General features: G+C 38.1%; 2 protein-coding genes across 4 annotated transcripts in view; both read right to left on the reverse strand.

Annotated features, from left to right (window-relative positions):
- The window catches only part of SLC9C2 (solute carrier family 9 member C2 (putative)), a 96,271-nt gene extending 85,517 nt beyond the window's left edge, over positions 1 to 10,754 (reverse strand). Inside the window, exons 1-4 of the mRNA XM_081824622.1 lie at positions 10,555 to 10,754; positions 8,824 to 8,924; positions 6,828 to 6,956; positions 1,777 to 1,942 (exon numbers count right to left, since the gene is read on the reverse strand). Of these exons, the coding sequence (XP_081680748.1) occupies positions 1,777 to 1,942; positions 6,828 to 6,956; positions 8,824 to 8,924; positions 10,555 to 10,690 (532 nt within the window). The 5' untranslated portion in view covers positions 10,691 to 10,754. The remainder of the gene's footprint in view (positions 1 to 1,776; positions 1,943 to 6,827; positions 6,957 to 8,823; positions 8,925 to 10,554) is intronic.
- Positions 10,755 to 14,206: 3,452 nt separating this feature from the next.
- ANKRD45 (ankyrin repeat domain 45) overlaps positions 14,207 to 23,224 on the reverse strand; it is a 55,581-nt gene continuing 46,563 nt past the window's right edge. For 2 of the 3 annotated variants that reach the window (XM_006734891.3, XM_031029826.2), the window contains exons 5-6: positions 20,850 to 20,988; positions 14,207 to 18,102 (exon numbers count right to left, since the gene is read on the reverse strand). In XM_006734891.3, the coding sequence (XP_006734954.2) occupies positions 18,071 to 18,102; positions 20,850 to 20,988 (171 nt within the window). In that variant the 3' untranslated portion in view covers positions 14,207 to 18,070. The remainder of the gene's footprint in view (positions 18,103 to 20,849; positions 20,989 to 23,224) is intronic. The other variant, XM_031029827.2, reaches the window with a different exon arrangement.

Raw genomic sequence — 23,224 nt, forward strand, 5'->3', positions numbered from 1 at the left:
ACATCCTTGTCAACACCTGTTGTTTCTTGTGTTGTTAATTTTAGCCATTCTGACAGGTGTGAAGTGGTATCTCATTGTGGCTTTGATTTGTATTTCCCTGATGATGACTGATATGGAGCATCTTTTCATGTGCCTATTAGCCATCTGGATGTCTTCTTCGGAAAAATGTCTGCTCATGTCTTCTATTTCTTGACTGGATTTTTTGTCTTTTGGGTGTTGAGTTCTTTATAGACTTTGGATACTAACCCTTACCAGATAGATCATTTGCAAATATCTTCCCCCATTCCATAGGTTGCCTTTTAGTTTTGTTGATTGTTTCCTTCACTGTGCAGAAACTTTTTATCTTGATGAAGTCCCAATGTTCATTTTTGCTTTTGTTTTCCTTGCCTCTGGTGATGTGTCTAGTTAGAAGTTGTTTCAGCCAAAGTCAAAGAGGTTTCTGCCTGTGTTCTCCTCTAGGATCTTGATGGTTTCCTGTCTTTTAGGTCTTTTCATCCATTTTGAAGTTATTTTTGTGTAGGGTATAAGAGAGTGGTCCAATTTCATTCTTTTGCATATAGCTGTCCAGTTTTCCCAACACCATTTGTTGAAGAGACTGTCTTTTATCCATTGTATATCCTTTCCTACTTTGTTGAGGATTAGTTCACCATATAGTTGTGGGTCCATTTCTGGGTTCTCTATTCTGTTCCATTGATCTATGTGTCTGTTTTTGTGCCAGTACCATACTGTCTTGATGACTACAGCTTTGTGATAGAGCTTGAAATCTGGAATTGTAATGCCTCCAGTTTTGTATGTCTTTTTCAGGATGCTATTCTGGGTCTCTCGTGGTTCCATACAAATTTTAGACTGTTTGCTCTAACTCTGCAAAAAATGCTGGTGTTATTTTGATCGGATTGCATTAAATGTGTAGATTGTCTTGGGAAGTATAGACATTTTAACAATATTTCTTCTTCCAGTCCATGAGCATGGAATGTTTTTCCATTTCTTTATGTCCTCTTCAATTACTTTCATAAGTGTTCTATAGTTTTCAGAGTACAGATCTTTTACCTCTTTGTTTAGGTTTATTCCTAGGTATCTTATTGTTTTGGTACAATCGCAAATGGGATCAATGCCTTGATTTCTTTTTCTGCTGCTTCATTATTGGTGTATAAAAATACAACAGATTTCTGCACATTGATTTTACATCCTGCAACTTTGCTAAATGCATGTATTAGTTCTAGCAATTTTTTGGTGGAGTATTTTGGGTTTTCTACATAGAGTATTACATCATCTGGAAAGAGTGAACTTTTGATTTCTTCCTTGCCCATTCAGATGCCTTTTATTTCTTTTTGTTGTCTGATTGCTAAGGCTAAGACTTCCAGTACTATGTTAAATAGTAATAGTGGAGTGCACATCAAAAGGGAGGCAGTTCTAACAAGAGGTAGCAAGGCCTTGGAAAAGTTTCACTGGGGTAGGGCAGAGTTTCTACCTTGAGGCTTAGAATTCAGTGGAATGGAAAAAGAATGCTAATTTTTATCACCTTCTAGAATGGTTACTTTTATTCTTGAAAAAATTATTTGAGATTATAATTGGTGCTATTTATCCCAGGTCTTGGGTTGCCTTATTTGCATTGCATCTTTCAAGTCCATCAATGCCCCATCTCCAAGAAAAATAGCATAAATATCTACTCTGCTGGATGCACAAATCATGCAAAAAAAAAAAAAACTCACCAAGATCAAAAGAAAATAATTTATCTCTATATATTCAACGTGAGAGAGAGAAATAAATCTGACATACCAATAGTTTTCAGTGAATTCACAGAATGAACAGGATCTGTCATGCCAAGGGTCATGCTAAAGAGTAGGGAAGACTGCAAATCCCACAAATCTCTATTGAATTTCAGAACCACATATCCAATTATGATGAATGCCACAACAAAGCTAATTAATGCTGTTAACAAGACCTGTGAAACCAATTCATAACACAGTATTAATTTAACATTTAAGGATGGCATGATTGCATTTACTTACGGAAGAATCAGATCTTAGTTATATACTTTATACGATTACTCTGAAAAAATAATTTCAAAAGGTATTCTAGGTTACCTGCCTCAAAGAAACCATTCCTCCCAAACAAAAGAGATTCTATCTCATTGTTACAAGAACAATTCACTAATATTTCTTATTGCTAGTCCAGCTTAATAGGTCCCAACATCAAAATGTTCTTAAAATGGAATGTAAATTCTTCCTGCTTCTTTGTGAAACATTGCCTGGTTTCTTCAGTGTTGATCTGCAGGGCGCAGGCAGAAAGAGAAGTAAAACAAAGGGCAAAGAGGACATGCTGGCTGATTTGGCCCTCTTATTAAGGGCTTTCTAGAAGCCTTATTCAACAGACGTCTGTATACATTTCATTAGCCACACTCTCTTCTGAGGCTACACAGCTACCACTTGCTGGGAAATAGAATAATTCACACTGGGCCCACTACCATACCAAGCGAAATCTAGTAAGTTTATGTTAATGAGAAAGAAAGAGAGAATGCATATCAGATAGGCAATCAGCAGTGTCTGCCTCAAAAATAGAAATAGAATATAAAACTTTTAAACAAGAAGAAGGAATTAAAGGACAAAGACAACTGAAAAATTGACTTGATTGAGAAGGGAAGAAAGAATAAGAAGCAAAGGAAACGCATGGTAAGGGCAAAGTGTAAAATTATATTGAGAAACAAATCCAAATCTATTTCTTTTGATTTTTTATTTTTTTAATTTTTTTAAAGATCTTATTTATTTATTTGACAGAGAGACAGCACAAGCTGGGGGAGCTGCAGAGAGAGAGGGAGAAGCAGGCTCTCCACCAAGCAGGGAACCCAGTGCAGGACTCAATCCCAGGACCCTGGGATCATGACCTGAGCCGAAGGCAGACGCTTAACCAACTTAAGACTGCAGACTGTGCCACCCAGGTGCCCCTATTTCTTTTGATTTTTTAAAACTTATTTTTAATTTATATACAATGAAATTCATTCTTTTGATAAAGAGTTATATGAGTTTTGGCAGATGCATACAGTCATGTAACCATGACCACAATTAAGAAACAAAACAGATCACCTCAAAAAATGTCCTTGGGGTGCCTGGGTGGCACAGTCCATTAAAGTATCTCAGTCTTGGTTTCGGCTTAGGTTGTGACCTCAAGGTCATGAGATGGAGCCCCGCATTGGGCTCCATGCTCAGTGTGGAGTTGGCTTAAGACCCTCTCTTCAGCGGCGCCTGGGTGGCTCAGTCGTTTAAACGGCTGCCTTCGGCTCAGGTCCTGGGATCGATACCCGCATAGGGCTCCCTGCTCGGCAGGGAGCCTGCTTCTCCCTCTCCTGCTCCCCTTGCTCGCTCTCTCTTTCTCTCTCTCTGTCAAATAAATAAATAATTTAAAAAATCTTAAAAGAAAAAAAAGACCCTCTCTCCTTCTCCCTCTGCCCCTACCCCCCCCCCTTCTTTGTCTCCCTCTGTCTCAAAAAATAAACAAATAAATGTTGACCCTTTGTAGTTAATTCCTTTCCCTCTCCCCAGTCCCTGGCAACAAATGATCTTTCCTCCAAGCCTACTGGTTTGCCTTTGCTAGAAGGAAGGTCTATGAATAGAATTATACATAGGTAGCCTTTTGAGTCTGGTTTCCTTCTCTTGGCATAAGGCACTGAAATTCTTCTATGTTGTGGCCCTTAATGCTCCTTTTTCATTGCTGGGTAATACTGCATTATAAGGTGTGTCACAATTTGTTTATTCATTCATGAGCTGAAGAGCATTTGAATTGTTTCTAGAATTTACAGATTATGAATGAGGCGGCTATAAAAATGATTCACACAGAGGTTTTAGTGTAAAGAAGCTTTCATTTCACTTCAGTAAATACATAGGAGTGGAATTGCTGGGTCATATGGCAGGTGTATGTTTCACTTTATAAGAAACTCCTAAACTGTTTTCCAAAGTGGCTGTACCATTTTGCATTCTCACTGCATTCTCACCAGCACTCAGTATTATCAGGCTTGTTATTGTTGCTGCTATTGCCATTCCAATAGATATGTAGTGGTACATGTCACCATAGTTTCAATTTCTATTTCTCCAATGACTTATGGTGTTGAGCATATTTCTAAACACTATTTTCTTCCACATATCTTCCTTGGTGCCTCAAATCTGTTCAAATCCTTTGCCCTTCTGAGTCTATTTTTTTTTTCTGAGTCTATTTTTAACCACAACAAATATTAAACTAGTTTTTAAAGCAGCAGAGATTCTCAACCTGGATAAAATAATAAAATCTAGCTATATATTATCAAAAAGACATCTAAACATAAGGATCCAAAAATCTTGAAAGTGGAAGGATGGAAAACTTGTAGCAGGCAAATACTAAGCAAAACAAAGCTGGTATGCCTATAGTAATACCAGACGAAATTGACTGAAGGCAAAATGCATTATTTGAGATAAAAGGGTAACTAGATAATGAGAAAAAAATAACTAGGAAAATAACAATACTTGTAGGCACTTAAAAACAGAGTTTCTATCTATGTAAAGTAAAAACTGGCAGAATCACAAAGAAAAATTGATAAATCCATAGTTATAATGGAAGTTTTTTTGTATTAAGTTGAAAAACAATACTGGCAAAGATACGGAAGACCAAACTTCATAATAAACAAAATAAGTTACTGAACGAATTTAGACCCCTGAACTCAAAAATTAGAAAATATATACTCTTATAAAGCAAACACAGAACATTCTGGAGAACTGAAGTACAAGGCCACAAAGCAAATCTCCACAAATCACAAGAGTTGATATACAAAACACATTCTCTGGTCACAATCTGATAAAAGAAATAATAAAACATATTTGGAAATTTTAAAATAACTTCTAAGTAATTAATAGGTTAAAAAGCAAATAATCCAATTAAAAATGGGCAAAGGATCTAATAGACATTTTTCCAAAGAAGACATGCAGATGACCGACAGACACATGAAAAGATGCTCAACATAACAAATCATCAGGGAAATGCAAATCAAAACCACAGTGAGATGTCACCTCACACCAGTCAGAATGATAGTATCAAAAAGGCAAGAAATGACAAGTGTTGAAACGGATATAAAGAAGAAGGATCCTCATGTGCTGTTGGTAAGAATTTAAATTGTTGCAGCTACTGTGGAGAACAATATGGAGTTTCCTCAAAAAACTAAAACTAGAAGTATCATAAGATCCAGTAATCCCACTTCTAGGTATTTATCCAAAGAAAACAAAACACTAATTCAAAAAGATATATGCATCCCTGTTTATTGCAGCATTATTTACAATAGCCAAGATATGAAAGCAACCTAAGTGTCCATCAATAGATGAATGGATAAAGATGTGGCATATATATATACAAAGCTTGTTTACTAAAACCTCTGTGTGGTATATATATATATATATATATATATATATATATATATATAAAGGAATATTACTCAGCCATAAAAAATGAAGTTTTGCCATTTAAAACAACATGGATGAACCTAGAGGGTATTGTGCTAAGTGAAATAAGTCAGTAAGAAAAAGACAAATACCATATGATTCCATTTATGGTGGAATCTAAAAAATAAATAAATAAATAAACAAAAATAAGAAATAGACTCATAAATACAGAGAACAAACTGATGGTCGCCAGAGGGGAAAGGGGTGGGGGGATGGGCAAAATAGTAGAAGAGGTCTAAGAGGTACAAACTTTCAGTTATAAAATAAGTCACAGGGATAAAAGTACAACATAGGGAATATGGTCATTAATATTGTAATAACTTTGTATGATGACAAATGGTGACTACACTCATCATGGTGAGCATTTCATATGTATATGATTATCAATCACTAGGATATACACCTGAAATTAATATAATATTGTATGTCAACTGTACTTCAATAATAAATAAAACAAACAAAATTCTTCCACACATGGGGAAAAAATAATCAATGGGTCAAAGGAAAAAGTATAGTAAAAATTTTACGTAGGTTTGGGATGTAATGAAAACACTAAAAATCATTGGGTGCCTGGATGGCTCAGTTGGTTAAGCATCGACTCTTGATTTCGGCTCAGGTCATGATCTCAGGGTTGAGAGATCAAGCCCCTTGCAGCTCTGCACTGGGTGTGGAGCCTGCTTAAGATTCTCTCTCTGCCCCTCCCCTGCACCATGTGTGTAGGCAGGCAGGCACGCATGCACTCCCGCTCTCTCTCTAAAAAAATAAAAACAAAACCAAAAAACACTAAAAATCAAAACATGGGTGAAGCTAAAAGAGTAGTTACAGAAAAATTTAAAACCTTAAATGTACAAAATACAAAAAATAAGAAAGCTAAAAATCAACCAACTAATATCTAAGTCAAGATGTTAGAAAAAATACAGAATAAAACTAAAGAAAATAAAATGTTCTTTGAAAGGGAAAATAAAATCATCTGGCAAGCATGATTAAGAAAAAAAGAGAGAAGCCACAAATAAAACAATCCTAGTAGTGAAAATGGGCAAACCTTCAGAGACAGTTGAGATGAAGTCAGATGTGGGATTAGAATCCAGGTTCTGCCATTTATCAGTCTTGTTTGTGACCGCTGAGCTGCAATTTGTTTATATATAAAATGGAGATATTTACTCAGTGCCTACTCACAGTGGTCACTCAGCAAATATTTATTCCTTCTCTCTCCCCCTCAACTCCCTTTTAATAGTGGTTCCACAGAATAAGGAGGATAGAACAACTAAACTGTGAGATTTATGAATGATTAATCTTCTTTATAGACATACATATTGTCTGCTAACATAAATAAGCAAGAGTGATCATAATTTTTTAAAAAATTGTTCTCACCTGCCAGAACACATTCTTGAGGATACAAAAGTCCACATCCAAAGCAGCCATAAATATAATTATAGGTGAAAAATAACAATAAAGTGAAAAACTTGGTGTTCTCAGAAGAGGATAGACAATTTGGTACACCTAAACTAACAAGGACAAAAAAGAAATTAGTTGGCTGCCATTCTGAGGTATTAGAAATTAGTATTCGGTAATTTGAGGTATTAGAAATTGGTGTTATATTAATCAATGTAAGTTTTAGTATATTCCAATCTGCAACTAATGAGCAATTATCTATGAGGCCAGTCCTCAGGGTTTTGTAGATTTCTTGATCTGACTGTCCAGATGAGTTATATGTACAGTCCTCTATTCACCAGAGAATTTTGTGAGCTTGGGCTACACAAACATTGTTTGTGGTAAGACTGTAATCAGTGTTTTCACAAGTGATACCCCTGCCACTGGTAATCTCGGACAGGAGTTCAGGTGTTCACAGATAAGTGTTTTTTTTATTTGACTGTTAGATATTTATTCTAATTTGCATTAAGACAGAAAAAGAGAAACTTGCACAAGTACTTGTGATTTCACAAACATTTGCTTAGGATTTTTCATTTCAGTCCTTCAGTGAGTTGGGACACCTGGGTGGCTGTCAGTTGAGCGTCTGACTCGGTTTTGGCTCAGGTCGGGATCTCATGGGTTGTGGAATTGAGCTCCGGTTTGGGCTCCCTGCTCAGCTGGAAGTCTGCTTGAGATTCTCTCCCTTCTGCCCCCCCCCCCCACCTCCTGCACTTCCCCGGCGCTCGCTCGCTCTCTCTCAGATAAGTAAATAAATCTTTAAAGAAAATAATAAAGTCCTTCAGTGAATCAAGTAGAGAAAAATAACACAGCTAATAGCACATATTGTGTATATAAGACATAAATCATGAAGGTTGTACACTAAAGTTTTTGGCTCAACTAATATTTTATTCTTTGTTACTTAACCTCCCTGTGCCTCAGTTTCCTCACCTGTAAAATGGGATAGAATACCTCCTTCCACTGGGTTTCTGTGAAGGTGAGTGAATTAACTCAAGAATTAATAAGTTGAGCATAGCATAAAATATAGAGAAGTTGAATCACTATGTTGTACACCTGAAACTAATGTAACATGGTGTGTCAACTATACTCAAATAAAATACATTTTTAAAATTAAACAGCTCCATATTTCACTGGAGAAAAAGAATTAATAATAAGCTAATAAACTAATAAACACAAAACACTTTAAAGCGAGCCTGGCACACAGTAAACACTCAAACGATGTTAGTAGTAACTCGGGTGTTTCGGAAGAGTAACAAGAGGCTTTTAAAATCCTAGATAGATACAAGCATCATCTCCATTTTTAAAAAATAAAAAGAATGAGTGGAGACAAATCATTATTGATCACACTGTTATGCATTTGAAATCAAGAGTTAATAAATTAATAAAATTTTTCTTGTATCTGTATTATATATTATATGACACATTTTGCATTGAATCTAGCAGTTAGGAAAGAGTAACCATGTTTCATTATGACAATAACAGCTGCCTTTGTTGCAGACAATAGCACGGATAAAGCCCGTATATGGACAGGGGAAAGAAACAAGAGCGAGGCTCCCAAGGCAGGCGATGAGGAACCCAAGAATGCAATCCAATTTTCCTTACTTCCATACTAGTGTTTTATCTTAAGCGCCTCTAATTTATATCTCTTTTATTGTATGGTTTTTCATTTTCAAAATTTATACCAGAGGAATTTTTTTCAGTAGCTGTTCACATTTTTTTTAATTTTTATTTTTTTATTTAAGCTGGGTGTGGAGCCCAACACGGGGCCTGAACTCACAACCCCGAGATCAAGAGTCAGATGCTTAACCAACCGAGCCACCCAGGCACCCCAGCTGTTCACATTTTTTTTTAATTCCATACATTCAGGGGTAGGGGTGAGAGTGGACCTTGATTTTGGGTCTTTGTCCTTTAATTTACTAATTTATTATACATACATTACCTCCACAGAATTGTGAGCCAGTTGTCCTATCACAAATCCTACCACAGAAAGAATTATCAAGACAGTGACTTCAGAATTCTTTAAACAGGTCCTCAAAAATCCTGAAGAAATGCATGTGTTATTTAGACATAATGTAGAGTTTCGAAACATTTACTATCCCCTTTCTCTATTTAATTTGAAACTTCCTGAGTGTCACATCATTATGAATAAACAATTGACAGCTATTACAAATGCTGTCTCTTCAGACACACATAACGAAGCGTCTCTCACAGGTGAATCTGGAAAATACTGAAGTTCCAACAATTTCCCATTTGCCCACCGATGGGCACATGAGGATCACTGTACAAGTGTCCTCCCTATGGATCTGAGGATGAGGAATTATGAAAAGCGAAACTTCGTATCTACATAGCACACCTTTTATTAGTAATAACTACAGCAATATATATTCTATAGTTTTCCTAAAAGCCAGAAATACTTTCAACTGAGCTCTAACTATAGGGAAAACTGTCCTCACCAGATAAGTCACAGAAGACATGGGTTACTCTCTGCCTACATGCATTTTCTTGCCTTGCCACTCTTCTCTGTCCAACATTATTCAGTTCATTCCCTCCAGAAGCAATAGATGGACTATAATCCATAATCCAATTACTTTATGCCTAGGGCAAGATTCACTGTCATTCCAGATTCTGCATTTCCTGTCTTCCAGCTAAATCAGTAGATATTTGTTGAATACTTCTTTTGTGTGGGGCTAAAGTCACGTTTCTTGAACTATTTCTGCAATGCCCTTTACTGCTGGAGTACTTATCTCCACGTAATCATCAAGGATCTAGAGCTGGTGAAATTCATGGTCACCAGCACCTCCTAGTACCACAGGGGACCAGGGCCATTAGTGTGTGTTTTAAAGGCTCACCCCAGAGAAGGTGATTTTACTCACTCTGGTAAGTAAAATTGAAGAAGTTTTTATGAGTGTTTGCTTCATTGTTTCTTTATAGTCTTCCCAATTCCAGAAAGGATTTTAAAGAAAAAAGTTTTAAAGAGGACTAGAAACTTTTCCCTAATCGCTAGCGTTGAACTGGGGAATAAAGTACCTGTGTTTCTTAATCTGGTGTCTTATCTGCATGAATATCATTCACCATACCTACTGAATTCTTAATGATCATTGAAGAGGCCCTTACTAGTGAAGTCTCTCCTAAGTTCCCACTAGGGATGGAGTGCGTGGCATGTTCCCTGAAGTAAACTCACACCAAAGCCATAATAAAATGGGTAAAATTGAAGACAGCAACTGTGCAAATTGTGAAACAAATGTCTGGGTCCTATTTGCCCCCATCACCCTCCCCTCATCCCAGATACATGTTGGTTAGGTTAAGCCTGGCAGGCCGGTGGCATGAGGCTTTCCTGCTCATTACCAGAGATGCTGGACCACAACTTGACAGTTCAACTAACCCCACTACATTGTAATTACTGTTTACCCATCTCCCCAGCGAGAGGACTCCTTGAGGTCAAGGACTGTCTAATTCCCCTTCCGCCTACCCCTCTTCTGTGCTCAGCACATGCCACTGAAGGAAGGAACATAGTGTAGACACTACTGATAATTAAATGAAGCTACATTGCTGGCATTCACTCACATCTTACAGTCTCACTGGACTTCTTTTGATGATGTTGCCATCGCTTTCTGCACTGAGAAAGGTTCAGAGGGCAGAGAAAAGATGAAATTCAGAAACAACCACCTACCTCCCAAAACAATAGTGGAACACACAAGCATTATGAAATGTCCACTTTTGACGGTGTAGCCAGCTGAACTTCCACAGAGTAAGTCAGGTCTGTTGCCTTCTCCTTGCATCCAGAAGGAAGAGTTCATGTTTGACATGGCTTTCTCAGTTGTAACTTGACGAATTCGTATGTGAGTTATTATCTTCACCACCACAGACTAACCTGTTCTAATACGCAAAAAGAAGAAAATGAGACTTGCCAGGTCCCAGTGCATCCACGTTCTTTCTACGTAAGATTTTACCACACTCAGATCTGAGCACATCTCGTCTTGCCACAGGGCACACATGGATACCTTCTGTTCTACCTTTTGCTCCAAGAGCATTTTATAGGAACACCAACAGCGGGGCTAGTGTTTCTTCCTCACATTTCTACATATATATGGGAGAGCGACTGCACTGATTTCTGCACTTAATCATTGTATGATCTAGTAGTGTGTTTGCCTTTCTCATTGGACAGTGAGTTTCTCAAGGGTCGGGGCTGGATATTATTTTTCCTTAAGGCTGTGCACACAGTATGTGGCCCATAATAGGCTCTCCATAATATTTGATCAACTGAACTTTTTGAGGGGGACCTCTTCCTCTATGGGTACAAATCATTCTGGAATTCCCCTTTACTACTTCAATCCCATGTTCCCTTTTCCCTCTCTTGGGCCCCTCCAAATCCAAAATCCAAATGAGGTCAAAGTTGAGTCACACCAGATAAGGTCGGGATGGAGAGGGGGGTGAATAACCTAAAAACAAAGGAAAATACTAAAATTGAGGTTTTATCATATGGTGCCTTTAAGTGAATTAGAAAAAGTCCCCCTTCCTGAATACAGGGCACATGGCTTGGCACATAAATAATGGGTTTGATTTCAGTCCCAGTACCTACCCTCAGCTGGTGCCCTTGTGCAGAACACAGCCTGCACAAATCTATGTGGTGGTCCTGAGAAGGACTCATTCTGTTTTATTTTTCCTTGCAGTTAACCTTAACCTAAGAATTCCTAGAGGTTCCTGAAGTATCCCCAATAATATTTAGAGTTAACCGTTGGTTCTTCATTTTGCATTTGTTTGGTCTACAAGATAATGATTCTGGTGTGAAGCAGAAATGGGCCAGAAATGAGATTCAAGATGCTACATCTTCAAATCACTTCACCTGTCCCTCAAATAGCCCTTCAGGTCCTTGGCATCCTCACATCCTGCTATCCCCACCTGTCACTACAGCATCACTCTCAAATCAGGTTCTCCAAACTACCAAGACCAGAGATACCATCTTCCAAGGCTAAGCTGGTTCAGAGTTGAAATCAAGATGAAGGCTCTTGAAAATCACAAAGAACAATGCTCAGCTCTGTGGCTGTTTGCCAGGGACGGTACTGCCAACTGATATCACACCCAAAGTCATTTCCATGCCTAATTCCCATTGGTTGCTTGCCAACTTACTTTCATTCTGATTGGCTATATACAACATCCCCACCCCCAACCCAGAAGCAGCTAAGTGATCCAGTTCCAGGGAAGCTTGCATTTCTTAATGCTCAAGCTGTGTCTATACCAACAACTGTTTTAACTGATTTTCTTTGCCTCAAATCTAATCACTAAAAACACAGTGCAAATTTAAACAAATGAACATTGTTAATAATTTATGGTTTCTTTCCAAGGAGGTTATTTGTGACAATGAAATTCTACTCTCCCATTCTTATGTCATACTCCTCTAACGCTCTTCCCCAGGGCACCAAGAATAGCACCACAGCAGTGAGATTACTAAGTCTATCATCAATCTTTGCCATCACTATATATCAAAGAAACTTTGACCAATGAAAGTCCCAATTCCTACTTGAAACTAAAGAGTTTTAGTCACAGCTCTATGTCTGGCCCTGATTGCAGCAACCACCACTGGTACCCATACACCATTCTCCAAAATACTTGCTTTCAACAGTTTGTTGTTGTCTGTTACGGGTCTTTTAAACCACTCAGCCATAAATCCCAAGGACCATGTTTAAAAAAAAAAAAAATCTGTCTTATTCACAGGCTGTCTCTTGAGAGACCCATTTCTTACTCTTTCCCGTGCCCTTACTTACCTCTCCTAGTTACCAAGTTCACTACTCTTTCTCCCATTTTCATCTTTATGTTACCTATACCACTGGTCGCCTTGAATTCTCTAAAATGCTTCATATCATTTTGAGTAATGTCCTTCCGCCTTCTATCTAGTTCCTACCCTGCTGTCCCCTCAACTCACTTGGGTCATCTAGACCCAATGGGTAAGTCTTGTGAAGATTTACATTTCAAAATTCAGATTCTCCATGGCTTTTTTTTTTTTAAGATTTTATTTATTCATTTATTAGAGAGCGAGCGAGAAACAGCATGAGAGGGGAAAGGGTCAGAGGGAGAAGCAGGCTCCCCGCCGAGCCGGGAGCCCAATGCGGGACTCGATCCCAGGACTCCGGGATCATGACCTGAGCCGAAGGCAGTCGCTTAACTAACTAAGCCACCCAGGCACCCAAGATTCTCCATGGCTTTTAGAAAAATCCTCATACCTTGAGAAAACTCGGACAAAATTCATAGTTGGCTCTAGATTACACATAGTTCTGCTAGAGATAGAACATAACTAAAATACAGAGATGACTGAATTTCTTTACATCACAATCTTTCCCATAGAGCTTAAAGAAAAGCAATAATAAATCTGTATTTCACCACTTTGCATAGAGCCAGCTGAGTAGACTATGATAGCTTTAGGAGCTGAGGGCTGAAAGGCTGCCCAGGGTGTTTCCCCCAACCCCATATTCTCATAATAGATATTATCTGACTGAGACAAGGCTGGTTAGTCATAGTTTCTCATCCCCCTATACAATGATTGGTTCAGGGATGGGCAAGGGACTCAGATAGGACCAATTAGATGGTTCCTAAGCTTAATATATACCATTATTGACAGAGAGCTATTCTCTTTGCATTTTGGTTTAGCTATGACAATGATTGCCTACAGCAGCCAGAGGTCATCTTCCTAGAAGCACTGAGAAAGCCTATCTCAAGTCTCAGAAGTTCCAGGAGGCACCACATTAGGTATCTCTGAGGTCTTATGACCTCAAAATCCCACCTGAGATTTTATCCTTTCTCAGAATCCATTTCTTAGTTTGAGACTTTTTTGCCACCTAGAAAGGCTAGGCATGAGAAACAATTTTATTTTCAAACCCAGTGAGTACTGGCTGCATTATACTTTTTAACTTTCATTTGAAAAATGAACTGTTCCTTTTCAGCTCATCTCTCTCCTTTCACACCAGCAGAAGAAGCCAAGTGGCACTTGACTACTGTCTAGAAAAGTCCTTAGCATGATCACTGAGTTCATTACTTAGACAACAGTGTGATCGAACTTACCACCATCACATAACAAGGGCCCCTCTTCTCCAGCTTCTAATAACATTTTCCTCTCTTTCCTATAAACTCCCACTAATCACCTCCTAGGGGCTTTTAAACATTCTGCAGGCTTTCACTGACACTCTCCTCTAGGCCCTTTGGGCTTCTGCCTGTCACCCAGGCCCAAAAAGGCAACACCACATATTTTAGGATTTGTTATATCCATTTCTCGCTTCCAGAGTCCAAAATTTGTATGTTATGTATTGCTGCATAACAAACAGACACAAAGCTTAGTAGGTTAAAACAACAACAATCATTTATTTAGCTGAAATCTACAATTTTGGTAGCACTCAACAGAGAAGGCTTGTCTTCGCTCCATATAGCACTGGCTGCGGTGGCTGGATTGGAGGATCCACTTCCAAGATGGCTCACTCACATGGCGGCAGGTTGGCGGTGCCTGCTAGCTGCAACTCAGACAGGGCTTCAGGTTGGGGCCTCAGTTTCTGTCCACATGGGTCTCTCCATACAGACTGGTTTCCAAGACTGAGCATCTCAAAAGAACTAGCTGGAGACTGCATCACTTTTTATGATCTACGGAAATCATGTAGTATTACTTCCACTATAGTCACAGGCCTTCCCAGATTGAAGAGGAGAGAACAGAGACCCACATCTCTCTGCGAGGAAGGTCATGATCACATTGTAAGATGAGCATGTGGCACAGGAGATGTGGCCAACTTGGAGAATATAATGTACCACATATTAGATCAAATATCAGAGTGTACCGTCAGCCCTTTACAACTTGGGGCATCATGTTAATCTAAATAGCATTCTGCCTGCTTCAGCTCAGTCTAGACAGTTGTTCTCAAAGGCTGGACCATAAACCGGTGGTGATTCATGACAAAAGTTCCATCATACATGGAAAAATGAGAAAAATATAAAAGTCCATAATAAAGCTTAATTTATTCAATTTAAAGGGCAGAGCCTTACAATGAAATCATACTTTCCCTTCTTTTCTGATGTTAAAATGTTTTCTTTAAGTTATAGTGATAGCAGATAGTACTTGTTTTCTTAGTGACGTCATTTCAATCTCCTCCATTTTTTCTCATTTTTCCAGTCAAAATACAGAAGTCTCAGGAACCACTATGTAGAGTTTATCACAGCATTGAATTTAGCCTTTGCTTGACCACTTCTCAAATAATGTGATTTAATTTACTAGCATGCAAACTGAAATAGCTCTGTGGGTGTTCAGATAACATCTGCGGCATGTAATTCAATGCAATAACAGATCACAGGAAGTACTGTATCTCTCAAAACTCAGATCCTCACATCAGTGGAATCTTTGAAGTGAGATCCAGGAATCCCTTGGTAATCACCAGTTCACATGACTACAAAGTAGTGTGGTATTCAAGGTGAAGGTCAGAAAATAGAAGGTTACAGGAGAAACTAGATATATAGTCATGACGCTGTGTGTGCATGCAGCTGGCTTACTGGAGGAGTGGGAGTTAAAATGGGGCACTGGCACAAACAAGATACGCAGAGAAGGGTTCAGGAGTCGTTTTTAGAAAAGGTGAATAAGTTCTATAAATGAATGAAGACTAGTGAGCTCCATGAATAAGGTAGCACCAAAAGAGAATTTATTCAACTGTTATTTATTAACTTACTAACTTACAGGCTAAGAGTATGAAGAAAAACATGACAAAGCCCCTACCCTCAAAAAGCTCACAATTCACATGGGGAGACAACCATGTGAACAATTAAACATATGTATGTGGCTATTCACACTGTAGGTGCCCCAAAGAAGGAGGGATTAGATCTTCCTAACACTGGGTATAGAGAAGGCCAGGGGGTGGAGAATTACAGACTGATTGGCCAAGGGTCAGAATTGGCTTTTTTTTTTCAGCTTTATTGAGCTATACCTGATATATAAAATTGTAAGCTAGGACTGACTTTTGAGAAGTTTCCATTGCTGGAGGCAAGATGAAGAATAGGATCTGGTGTCTTGGTCTGGGCTACTATAACAAAAGACTATCAACTGGGTACTTCATAAACAACAAACATTTATTTCTTACAGTTCTGGAGGCTGGGAAGTCCAAGATCATGGCACCAGAAGATTCAGTGTCTGGTGAGAGCCCATCTCCTAGACGGCTGTCTTTTTACTGTAACCTCACATGGTGCAAGGGGCAAGTGAACTGTTTGGAGGTCTCTTTCATGAGAAGAGACCTCCCAAAGGCTCCACCTCCTAACACTATCATACTGGGCATTAGATCTTAACAAATGAATCTGGGGGCGGCGGGAAGGATACAAACACATTCAGACCACAGAAACTAGTGAAGGAGTTAGAAAAGGAGATTGTTAAAAAAGTAAAGGAACCAGGGGCACCTGGGTGGCTCAGTCAGTTAAGTGTCTGCCTATGGCTCAGGTCATGATCTTGGGGTCCGGGGATTGGGCCCCACGTCAGGCTCCTTGCTCAGTAAGGAGCCTTATTCTCCCTCTCCCTCTGCCCCTCCACCCACCTGTGCTTGCACTCTCTCTCTCTTTCTCTCATAAATAATTTAAAAAAAGAAGAAGAAGAAGAAGGTAAAGGAACCATAATGACAAAAATGCGGCAATCAAGGAGTTTCCAGAAGACAACATGACCATATACATTAAAAGCTTCAAGAAGTTTGAAGATAAGGATTGAAAGACAAATAAAGGAGAGAGAGGTTTATTTTGTACTAGGCATCTCCACAAGTGTCTCAGTCTTATCTAGGAATCTTTGAAGTGAGATTCAAGAATCCTCCCCTAATTACCAGGACCATAGGCCTGGGAAGTCATGTCATATTCAAGATCAAGGCTCAGAAAACAGAAAGTTAGAGCAGAAACAGTAAAAATGGCAACTAGCCTTGTCCCAAATTGCTGTGGTGCTTAAAGGTAACGGACTTCGCAGCGCACAGCAGGAGAACTGAGCAAATACAGGCAGACCTCCTTCTTCGTGGGACTCCACTGGGTCTACCAGAGGGGAGTGGCAGTTACTGCCCTGTTCTTTTGCTGAAGGCAACTGAAACTCAATCGCTCATGCATAAAAATTATCTCAAAACTTAAAAATTTGTGACACAAATTTTAAAAGTGTTATCTCAAAACCATGGCTGAGAAAGTGTCAACTGACAAGGAATTACTGAATTGCTTATTTCTTTTCCTTCCCCTCTATAATGAAAAACTAGCTTTTGGGGTAGGACAAAAAAGAAAGTCATTAAGAACAACAAATAAATGTGGGTTTTTTTTTAAAAACATGTTCTTTCTATAAAAATTTTCCACAAAATCAAAAGTAATGGAAGTCTCGGGGGCTTTCAGATAAACTAGGAAAAAACGACATTCCAAATCACTAATATGAAACCAGCAGTGATACTTAAAACCTAAAAAGTATAAAACAGAACAGAAAGAAAGATACCATGGAGTCCCGCTGAAATATCTATATTGCCAAACCTACAGAATATGGGAAATCTAAATATGGGTGTGTGTGTGTGTGTGTGTGTGTGTGTGTGTAGAGAGACAGACCAAGGAGGTGGAGGTTAAAGATAAAGAAATGAAGGTTTCACTAAAAGACTAAATACCACCTCACAGGTAAATTTTAATTTGGACGTAAAAAGTAATAGCTGTACAAGAAAAGGACCCTGATCCAAACCATTCTTAATATTTCCTTGCTCTAGAATGGCATTCTATAGCTTTCCTTTTGAGAGAGGGAGAACAAATTTTTCCTAGGTAATACATCTTTTTTTTTAACAATTCCTCAGTTGAATGGAAATGTCCTGCCTCAGTTACAAAGAAAACTGTTAGATTCCCTATATAGACATTAGAGCTCCCAGAGAGCCTTGGTGAGTGATTCGTACCCGAGTGCTCTCTGGAAAGAGCATGCGGGACTCACACGGACCTGCACTTGGAGCAGAGACAAGGCCAGAGTGTCTGGACATAAGCATGCTGAATAGGGTAAAATTTTAAAAAGGGTGATTTAATTTCATACTTAAACCTTTTTATAAAACCTCACATTGATTTTCTTTACTTCAACTGGCATATTGAATAAGTTTGCTTTTATAAATACTAGAAGGAAGTGTGGTCTTTTATAAAATATATATTCAGTAGAAGGTATGATCTTGATTGACTTCTTTTCTGACCATGGCTTAGGCTACAGATTTGGCACTTTTCACTTGACCTGAAAGGAAGCAGATTTTAAAATTATACTTAATTAACTTGTCATATAAAATAAAAATGAAGCCAGTTTTTAAAATAATTGGCAGGAAATAAATGAGTATGTCCCAGCCTGAACCAGTCATTAATGAAGCCTTGGTATTGGTATATCAATTCAAGAATTCTCCCCTACCCTTTTTTTTTTTTAATATTTAAAGGTATGAGGTCACATTTCCAATATAATCGGTATTATTCTTCCTAATTCTGCTATTGAATAGAATAATTTGAATAAACTGCTTAACTTCCTTGGTCTTCACTTTCTTCACTGTAAACTGAGGGGATCATTTCAGAGGTTCCAAGATCTAACACTTCTATAATATGAAGGTATAAGATACTGAGGTGCTTGGAGGGGGTGTAGGAGACCTGGGGGGAGAGGTGATCTTCCTCAGAGATGGGAAGGGAAGCAGGAAGGGGTGATGGGCCAGGCTAACAGCAGCGGTAGATAGTGGGAGATGGTGGGAACCAAACTGTACCATCAATAATTCAGGCCTTAGCCATCTCACTCCTGGACTATGATGGTCTCACTCCCTCCAGTCTCTTCTTCATCCATTTTATAAGGAAAACCATAGTATTATCCCTTACTTAATCCCTCTTCTCTGCTACCCCAAAGCCTTTAATGGCAACCCACTGCCCTGGAAATAAAGACCAAACTTCTAAGCTTATAATTCAGTACTTTTAATGAAGTGAGCGCAAGTTAACTTTCCAACCTTCTCTTCTCCTATTCCTCACAGACTCAACTACAATCAGCCAGATGGATCCTGGCCACTTCTCCGTTCCCATGTTTGAACCTCTCATCATCAGACTGGGCTTTCATTACAGAATTCCCTTCATATCCCACCCTTGCTCCCCATCCTTTCAGCAATTTCTCTTTCTTCATGACGCTTCCTCTTCATACTCAGGCTTCTTTGAATATACACAGCCCTGAGTTTATCTTTTCAGGTATGCACCCTCACCCACAAACTGGGTGGTGGGCTGCTTACAGACAAGGACAGTGTAAAGCCTCTGTCTCCCTTAAGGGGACCTCAGCGTGTGCTCTGCATAAGCTCTACATATACCGGGGAAAGACAGCAAGGGATATTCTGACAGAAAAAAACAGAGCCCCTTCTGACAAACAAAAAAGTCTTTGGTACTCAATATCCACATTCAAAAGAATGAGTTCACCTCATATATAAAAAATAACTCAAAATAGACCAGAGAGCTAAAAGAAAAGGAGCTAAAACTACAAAACTCTTACAAAAAAACATAAGACTAAGTCTTGGTGACCTTGGATTAGGCAATGTTTCTAGATATGACACTGAAAGCATAAGCAACAAAAGGAAAAACAGATAAACTGGACTTCAAACTTAAAGCTTTTTTGTCTCAAAGAACACAATTAAGAAAACAAAAAGATAATCCACAGAATGGAAGAAACTATTTGCAAAGCATATATCAGATAAGGGACTTGACTCCAAAATACATAAAGAACTCTTACAAATCAACAACAAAAAGACCAGTTTAAAAATGGGCAACGGATTCAGATAGATACCGCTCCAAAGAAAATACACAAATGGCCAGTAAACACATAAAAGATGTTTAACATCATTAGTAATTAAGGAAATGCAAATTAGAACTACATTAAGATATCACTTTACACCCACTAGGATGGCTAAATTTTTTTAAAAAGATAATAACAATGTTGATGATGATGTGGAGAAATTGGAATCTTCATATATATTGCTTATTGGCAACAAGTTTAGCAGTTCCTCAAATGATTAAGCACAGCCCGGCAATTCTCTCCCAAGAGAAATGAAAACAAGCAGTCACACAAATTTGTACAGGAAAGCTCACAGCACTGTTATTTATAATAGCCAAAAGCATGGAAACTTGAATATCCATCAACTAATGAATGAATCCATACAATGGAATACTATTCAGAAAAGAAAGGAAAATTGAAACAAATTCCAACATGGAGGAACCTTGAAAACAATATGCTAAATGAAAGAATCCAGACACAAAATGCCACAGATTGTATGATTCCATTCGTGAAATGTCCAGAACAGGAAAATCTATAGAAATAGAAAAGATTAGTGGTTGCCGGAGGCTCGTAGGAGGTGGGAGGTGATTGCCAATGGTGTTTCTTTTTGGGGTGGTAAAATGTTCTGAAATTAGATGGTGGTGATGATTGTGTAACTCTGTGAATATACTGAAAACCACTGAATTGTACATTTTTAAATGGTGAATTTTATAGTATAAGAATTATATCCCAATAAAGCCGGTATTTTAAAAATTCTTAGGTATGACTGCCACCAAGATTCTGAATGCACCTTCCCCAGGAACAGGATAGTATTCCCCCAACAGGCTTTTCAAAATGCAGTTATAATACTGAAAATGCTTTTTCAAATTCTGCCACTCTAGCTCCTAGGAGGACATGCCTTCCTAGTTGAAAATCAAAGGCATAGTAAATTATATAAAATTAAATAACAAGTAATGGTAACAATATTAAGATTAGTATTAGACATTCTCTATAGAAATAATTCAGTTATTATTTTTATTTATTCTTAATACTGAAACTAGTAATAAACCTAGGGAGTTATATCATACTTGTATATGTGCTGATAAAAGGTTAATGGCTACTTAATGAAGATTGTTAAAATCAGAGTATCTCAGAAATAACAACACTGAACTTCATCTTCATCTTTTCTGACATTCAAACCATTTTCATCCAAAACTTACGTGGTGTTGCCATTTTTGTGAAGATAGGAGTCACGGTATCTTCCAATTGTTGTTTCTGTTCAAAAATCTCGTTAATGGAAGCTTCCAAATGGGTTTCCAACCACTCATTTTTTACATGGCATGCAGTGAGGATGGTATTCTAGAGACAGAAACAAAGAGTTTATTTTCTACTTGTTTATTGAAAAATAAAACTCTATAGTATCTCTAAACTAGCACTGTGCAACAGAACTTTCTGTGATGATGGAAATGTGCTATCTGCATTGTCCAAACCAGTCACCATTTGACATTTATAGCCATAGAGTACTAGAAAAGGGGCTAGTCTGACTGAGGTACTGGATTTTTAATTTTATTTAATTTTAATTAATTCTAACTTAAAACAGCTACACATGGCTAGTGGTTGCTATGTTGGACAGAGCAGCTCTAACATTAGTGGAATGTTGTATATAATAAAACTCATAAGCTAGAGTCATGAAGTCTTGGGCCAGTGTACACCCTCTCCCTAATTCTTTAGTCTCATTGGGCCCTGTGATAAAGAGAAATGTTTGCAAAGGTTGGAGAACAGGTCGTTGGTATGACCCGGACGCAACTCAACAGACAATGCTATTTTATTCCCTCTCAGATGGTTCAGAGGAGAGGAAGTGCAAGAAATTGCAGAAGAGCTCCACCTCACTGAAAACGTCTCTGTTTGCATTGCAAAGCTATTTCTGCCCATGCACAGCAAACTGAGGGTGTCTGCTTTAAGATGTTTACTTGTTCTATGGTTTATAATAAGAGAAATGAATGCATTTATTGCATAGCCTGTCCATATTATTAAATAAGCAGTATTGTATGCAGACATATGTAGAATCAAGTGGATTTGGAAAGATGTCCATAATATATTATTAAAAGGAAAAAAAACAAATTAAAGAATAATATGTAGTTTAAAAAAAGAATAATATGTATAGTGTAATCCCACTTTTAGAAAAACAAAACCTTATAAAACCATATGTGTGCGTACATATATTTATATAAGTGATAGGACAAGTATGGTAAAATTAACATAAGATTGTTGGGGTGCCTGGGTGGCTCAGTCATTAAGCGTCTGCCTTCGGCTCAGGTCATGGTCTCAGGGTCCTGGGATCGAGCCCCACATCAGGCTCCCTGCTCCACGGGAAGCCTGCTTCTCCGTCGCCCATTCCCCCTGCTTGTGTTCCCTCTCTCACTGTGTCTCTCTCTGTCAAATAAATAAAATCTTTAAAAAAAAAAATAAAGATTGTTATCAGAACCATAGGGTAAGATAGTAAGACTGGAAATGGGAAGAGAGAAAGCTATTAAGTTTGCTTTAGGCATTTCAATTTTGTTCTAATTGTTACTATATGTACACAGTATTTTCTAGTTCAAATAACCAAATATTTAAACACTGAAATTTAAAAAGTTTTTATAGTAACTAGTTGGACAAGGCACTGTCTGTGGCAGGAAATTTTTGTTTCCCAGATCCAATAGCTGAAATAGCTATTCTAATAGAATTTTGCCTATATTTTGTTGGTTTCATAAGAGATTTTGTAAAGTGTTTTATAAACCACATGAAATGTGTAATTTATCATGTTCTCAGACGTGGGGATGTATTACACTTTGAGCAATAGCTAATTCTTTTTCATGAGAATTATAAATCACAGGGAATTCACAGAATATCCTGCACAGAAATGCAAGAGATAATTTTTTTTTTAAAGATTTATTTGAGAGAGACAGTGTGTGCCCAAGTAGGGGGAGGGGGAGACCGAGAGAGAGAGAGAGAGAATCTTAAGCAGACTCCCCACTGAGTTGGGAGCCCTATGTGGGGCTCCATCCCACCACCCTGAGATCACAACCAGAGCTGAAATCAAGAGTTAGTCACCCAACTGACTGAGCCACCCAGGCGCCCTGAGAGAGATAATTTAAAACCAAAACACAGTTCTGGTACCTGGAACATATATTTTTATTTTAGTGTATATCCAAAGCAATAAACTAGTCCACATGCAGAACTTAGTATATGGTAAATGTGGGAAGTCAGCTTTACAATTAACTATCCTTATATTTGTGTATCTTTTTTTTATCATTATGTAAAGTTTGAATATGTAATATATAGATCTCATCTGAATATGTAATATACTTCTTTGTATATACAAAGAAACTAAAATATGATATATATGTAAGTTTTAAAGCAAAACTTAATGAAATGAGTATCAGTAGACCCAACTAATCAATAGAATAACTAGAACATTGCCAGAATAACTCTATTTCTGTGCCCCGCCCATAATTCATCCCCCTCTCCTCCTCCAAGAGATAATGACAATCTGTGCTTATAACTTTGCTTTCTTTTTTAATAGTTTTACCCTATATGTAGGTATCCCTAAACC

This window comes from Leptonychotes weddellii, chromosome 6 (genome assembly GCF_054177405.1).
Source record: "Leptonychotes weddellii isolate Sample4059 chromosome 6, ASM5417740v2, whole genome shotgun sequence".
Classification (NCBI taxonomy): domain Eukaryota; kingdom Metazoa; phylum Chordata; class Mammalia; order Carnivora; family Phocidae; genus Leptonychotes; species Leptonychotes weddellii.